This window comes from Olea europaea, unplaced genomic scaffold, assembly GCF_002742605.1.
Source record: "Olea europaea var. sylvestris unplaced genomic scaffold, O_europaea_v1 scaffold8453, whole genome shotgun sequence".
NCBI lineage: Eukaryota > Viridiplantae > Streptophyta > Magnoliopsida > Lamiales > Oleaceae > Olea > Olea europaea.
The window spans coordinates 1-6529 of NW_019266900.1; the positions used below are offsets into that span (position 1 = coordinate 1).

Consider the following 6529-nt stretch of genomic DNA (forward strand, 5'->3'; position numbering starts at 1 on the left):
CTCAACATCAATCATCGTCCATTTAGGCGAAAACTTTGTGCAGTTTGTGGAAAAATGGTATCATCCTGCCAATCTTCCAATACCAATACATAGACGAACCAACGGTCCACATCCCACCGCCGCTGCCAGCGTCGTCAACCACCAGCGCTCGTCTTTCTTGTGTAAAGCCCATATTTTTTCATCTAGTAAAATTGCCTCCTTTGATCTGAAAATCATCAACATGCCATCTCTTATTCAAGAAAATCACCTTTACCGTCGCACGTTTTTAACCGAGAACCAAAGGAAACTCCTTTTCCTCCTCTTCAAATGCATCATAATGGCACTTGTAGTGGCCCTCTTCCTTTTCTTCATTGGCTTCGCAACAATTGTTCTTCTTCACTTTCTCATGATGACCAACGCCTTCCGACGCCGCTGCATCCGCATCAACGAGTTCCTTTTCTCCGACCCCATCGCCGCCACTTCCTCCGCCGCCACCGCGAAAATCTCCAACTTGCATGAACTGCAGGATCTTGTGCCCAAAGTTGAGTATAGTGCCTCAACATTTTCAAAAACCACGGATTGTGCCATCTGCTTGGAATCTTTTATAGAAGGAGATAACTGTAAAATTCTGCCTTCTTGTGAGCACTTATTTCATGCGAATTGTGTGGATCAGTGGCTTGGGAGAAAGCCTAATTGCCCCACTTGTCGAGCCAGGGTTGATATGGATCTTACGACGAGGTTGAGAACCAGTGCTGCTGATCGGTGGAAGATGCTTTGGGAAGTAGGAGGGTAATTTGAACTAGCTTCTACTCAATTGAAAATCCAAGGGCTTTTGAAATTTATGCTGGAGTTTTTTTGTAAGTATGGGAGTTTGTGGTTTGTTTCTTTTTCAGTTTTTTCGAGTTCTTGTGAATATGTGTATATTTTGGAGTTTGGCATAATACTATAGATTTGAATCTATTGCTTTTGAGCCATCTGATTAGTTGTTACAGATTAAATGGATTGATGAGTTTTGTTTGATAATCAAATTGACTAAAGGGAAAAGGAGCAAAGTATCACTTCAGATTTTTTTGTAGTATTTCTTTGATATATTTCCTAATTCCTATTTGGAATATTGTGGGAGGGTTACTGATATGATCATTTTGCCCAAACATATGAACCCTAAATCAAATTCTGTGATCTTGCAGCAATGAATTAAATGCAGAAATAAGAAATGAACACCAAGATTTGGAAGTGGCTCCAGATGAAGCCCGCTTGCATTGTTTGAAAAAGGAGTTTAGAGTTTACAGATCAACACTCAATCTCTATCAAGAACGTTAGAAAGGCATAGAAAACTCGTCCCAGATTTCTAAACTACCCAAGGAGTAAACAACCTAGCCCACAATTTACAAACCCAGGCTCAATTTAAGAGGAAACCAATTTATTTATATATTTATTTTTTGTTAAAGAGTAAAAATCTGTTAGCGAATCTGAAGATTTAGAAACGTTAATGTGTATATTGCTGCCAAACAGTAGTCCACTTATTTTATGCTCCAAGTCCAGGTGAAATCATAACCATATACACGGATGACATCCAAGTGTTCTTACAATGCCAGTTAATTAAATGCCATCGTGTCTTTAAGCACCTGAAAACTCTCATTAACAGAACTTTTGTATGCACAAATCATTTTTAGGTAGAAAAACAATAGAGTTTATAAAGCACACTTTTAACAATCTCTACCTTGCTACATATACTCTAGAACATAGTGCAATTGGGTGTCAACTTTCTTAGCCTTCTGTTGGCTTATTTTACTGGTTGGATGTTCAGTAGTTCAAGGCAGTGTTCATAGCAGCATCATAATAAATCAAAGATAAAGAGGCAATATGGTTGCAGGATCTACTAAAAGAGTTGAATGTGCTGAGGGATAAGAGTGGTGTTCATTGACCATCAAAGTGTCCACTTATGTGGAAACCCAGAGTTCCACGAACATACAAATCGTGTGGTGATGAAGAAGCATTTCTCCCAATAAAAGACTTAAGGTGTGATGGAAGAAAAAAAATACCCACCGATGAGAACCCCTGAGATACCGAAGTTGCATTAAACAATCTAGGGCATTGCCTTGAGCTCATCAACTTCAGATGAGGTCCACCTCCAGGTAGAGCTGTGACGGCTGGGTTTAACCACTCTAAAATCTTGGCTTCTCAGTTTGTTTCTGAACGCATGATTTGTTTGAATGGATTCATAATAAGGTAACAGTTACTTATAGGAATCAAAATGATTTTGGGAAGAAGTGCATAAATTGCTCCTATAAGCTATCTTATATGAAGTTAAAAGAGGCTTTGTTTGCCGTATGGATGAGATTAACATAACTTATGAACTTAATTAAATGAAATAGTTTATAGGTGTTCCATTATTTGTCAAGAAATTTGTTTTTGGCGGCTGAAACCAGGATGCAGTGTAAGGAGAGGATTAAATAATGTGGAAAGATTGGAATATGGGATCATTTCTGTTACCATTTGAAAAGAAACGAGTTTGTGGGCTAGAAATGAAGAGATCTGCATTTTTTGCTGCATTCATTGAAACGGTAATTTAAATTTCAAATGCTTCTTCATAATAATGACTGCATTTAATAACTGTGTATGCGTTTAATATGAATATGTTAGCTTCAGGGCAGATGTAGTGAAATTTAGGATCCTTGACTGAGTGGATTTGAAATGGCTACTGAAAGAAAGAGATATGGATTCTATGTCTATGTAACAGCAGCTTCTCGTTCCCTCAATGCTTATTTAAATCTTTTAAGAAGAAATCATGAAATTTGAAACATTCATTTTGAAAAACTAAATTGGGATTGTCCTTTTCGTCAGTTATACATTTATTTCAAAAATGGCTATGGATATTCATGTCAACTATGAGAATTTTCTCCCTTTAGATTGCATGTCAAATGATAATTGGCAAGTGAGTTCGGCCAATTCAAACCTGAGAGGAATTGGCTAATCTCATTCCAACGGTCAAGTTAAGTCCAACTAGAAGCATATTAAAGATATATTTGTATTTTTGTGGTATTTCTACAATATTATACCTTAAACAGGATTCTTCTTGTTCACCTTTGGCAGAATGCCCAAGATGCATGACACTGGCTTAATGACAACAGTTTTGTCTCATACTTGGTTCATTTTCTTATTATCTCTCAAACTTTGCTTGTTTTTGTGTCAAGCATTATTGCAAAATTATTTTATTGGAGAATGCATGGTTGAAATGAGCTTTAAGGAAAATAATTTTCAAATAATTTGTGGCAAATACACGCATAATTGGTCCATAACACATCAACTATATAAGTTTTCAATGCCACATCTGTTTACACTTTACCATTGTAATTTGTGGTGAAAAATTATATAATCACAATAAAGGAACAGAAGCGGAATACTTATTTAGCTTGGCTTCATCATTGTAATTTGGACTTTATTCATGCATGTTAGGTTATTAAAGAGTCATCTTCTATGTATGATTTGGAAATGTCATCTTCTATGTATGATTTAGAAATTTCTATCGACTAGTTGTGAATGAGAGACTTCAATTTGTGTAGCATCAAATTATGTAAATTTTCCAAAAGTGAGACAACTACTGGATTGGTGGAACAAGTGATTAGTCTGCAGTTTACCTTAAAATACACTGGTAAGATTGATGTATATCATTTTTTATCTGATTTGTCTGTCTTCACTTTAATTGTCTACTTCATGAAAATTGATATTGGAATTTAGTAGTAATGGTTCTAATAATGGTAAGAATGTCTACTATTAATGAAGAAACCCACCTAGAGGCAAAAAAAAACTTCATGGAAATTAAAATGGCTAATTTGACGTGTCAAATGTAGACTAGTACTGGTGAAGCTGATCTGCAATTGTGGATCCGAACTGATATCTTGACTGTTCTCGCTTATCATGTTCCTTGTGCAGTGTTTTTCTTGATTTTAAGACTCGTGAATAGAATATTTGACCTTTTGCACTTCACCGTATATATTTAACGTGATTACACTAGTAACTTCTTATAGAAAGGAATAGAATATTGGCTTGCTATATACTTTCTTCGATTGAATCTACTGACCTAAAATTATTATTTTTATTATTTTTTAATTTGTACATCAATTCTTACTTTTATCTCTTCTAGACAAGGCCGGTCTGTTTCTGCTTGAATTTTGCTGAGGGGGAGATATATTTTGAGAAATGTTCAAGTTCTGTTCTAGCAAGTTTGATTAGTTCAAAGTTAACTTACAGAGAACTTGGTTTGTAGAAAACTACAGGTCTAGTGTGCCAATTTTATGAATTCACTATTATTTTTTCAGGATGTTTATTTGGTATGTAGTAAGTTGCAGGAAAAGGCAAGATGTGCTGGGAATTCACTTGTAAATACAATTTTGTTGGAACTTTTGTTAAGCATCAAAACTGCATTCAAGGTTTAAATATTTGCTAAGCGAGGAACATCTATAATTAACGTTTTCTGTTCTTGCTTAAACCAGAAACACTTGCTCCAAAATCTGCATTCTCAACCTTTTCTTGCTCTAAGATGAAAATATTGCCCAAGTAAGATTTACTTAATCGATTCTCCATTCTTGTTTATTGTCTGGACTTTGGATCTTGACTCTTCGCACCAACTCTTCCTATTTTACCATAAAAGTGCCGTTTTATTCCAATTCAATCTAAAAGCTCAGGCTTTATTCTACAAATTTGAAAACCAATAGAATTATAAATCAGCACCCTCGAAATACTTACACAAATTCATTGTAAATGAGCCACGATAAATCTAAATATTTCATTTTTCATTATGTACTTTAAATTCTAATGTGGACACTTATTTTTTGACACTATATTGACACTTCCATGGTGATATGATCGGCCACAACACACATTTTCTTTCCAGACCTGGCTTGACGCGACTCAGCAGAGAATGCGTTAAGAAAGTATATTTTCGAGAAAATCATTTTAAAATAAAATTTACAAACTGAATTTAGTACTTGAAATTAGGCAAATTACTAAGGAATTAAGGTATGATATAGCGGTTACTTTTATTATCGAGTAACGCTCTGTATAACCCAACTTGTAATCACCAGTATATGTGACACTGCCATGGTTGGTTCATTTAAATGTGATCTCATAATGTCATATTTACGTGGTGTACTCAATTAAGACTTAATTGTGATAGATTTTAAAAAATTATAAATCCTAATAAATTTTGTGAATTTGAATAGATTTTCACAAATTCCATAATAATCTTATCAAATTTGGTGAAATTTCAAAAGATTTGGTTATATGTATTTTTAAAGTTGAAATACATCCAAATCTTTTAGATCCTTCTATTAAAGAAATTTTTATAAATCCACTAGTTATTGAGAATATCTAAATTTTAAAGAATTTCATTGAATTTTATTAAAAATCTCAATTAGGGACAGAGTCTCCCCCTCCTCAAAGAGAGTATACCAAGTTTGGAATTTGCTTGCTGGCAGGGTAATCCACAATTAAATATTAATTGAATCAAGAAAAAAATAAAGAGCTTGGGGATCTGGGCGTATTCATTCTTTCAAGAATGGACTATGAGAGAGAATAAAAGACAAATTTGTTCTGTGATAAACAAACGACTTCAAACAAGAACCTCGAGTCAGTCAGGATACCTAAATTTTAATAGTTTTCATTAAAAGTTCAATTGAGGACACCTCAATTTAGGGGGAATTTACGTTTAAAATATTTTATTGTGAGAATGTGTAGTTGAAAATGAGTTTAAGAAAAAATGAGTTGTGAAATAATGGTAGACAAGCATGCATCTATTTGGCAAATTAAACTAGATGGTCCACTACTTGTGCATGATATGAAAATTGAGAATTCCTTTGAATTTCGTGCTTAGTTGAATACTATTGTTGTCGGTGCGGAGCCCCATTAGGTCGAGTGCGGGCATCGACTCCAGCCCCAGAAATTTTGTTTGTATTTTTTTTTATTATTTATTTTTTTTTGTTTATTTATTAGCCTGTTCACTATCTTCCAACCCAAAGAAAAGCCTAATGCCCAATTGTCCGCAACCCACAACCCGTTTACTTACCCAAACCCTGACCCATTCCCCTAAAAAATCAATTAACCCATTTTCCATTCATAATTCATCCATTTGAAAAAAATCAAAACCCTTCGTCCGTTCATCATGTCTCTCTCTCACCACTTCCTCTCCAGTCTCCGTCAACGCCGGTCACTATCACTTGTAGTCCAACCTCCGTTGCTACTTGCTAGTAGCAGTCCTTGCTGGCATCTCCTAGAATTTAGGCGCTCTAATCTCCCACTCTAGTCGACTGTCGACTAGTCACTCATTTGACCCGTCGTGGCTCCTTAAACTGCCAATTGAAACTGGCTATTTTTCAGCAATCAAAGGCAGTTAGCTAAGCAAAAGAAGAAGTCAGAAGAAGGTGAAGTCCCAATTTCAATTTTCCACTAGTGTGGCAGTGTCCAGAGTGGTTTTGAATTTTTTTTCCCTTATGTGTTATTATTTCGATTTTCGTAAATTGTAATGATATATATATATATATATATATATATA

General features: G+C 34.9%; 1 protein-coding gene across 1 annotated transcript; it reads left to right on the top strand.

Moving 5' to 3' along the window:
• Nucleotides 1-6: 6 nt before the first annotated feature.
• LOC111391847 (E3 ubiquitin-protein ligase ATL23-like) lies at nucleotides 7-1463 on the top strand. Its single transcript, XM_023017120.1, has 2 exons — nucleotides 7-836; nucleotides 1167-1463. The coding sequence occupies exon 1, from the start codon at nucleotides 221-223 to the stop codon at nucleotides 770-772; it is 552 nt and encodes a 183-aa protein (XP_022872888.1). The 5' UTR covers nucleotides 7-220; the 3' UTR covers nucleotides 773-836; nucleotides 1167-1463.
• The last annotated feature ends 5066 nt before the right edge of the window (nucleotides 1464-6529 follow it).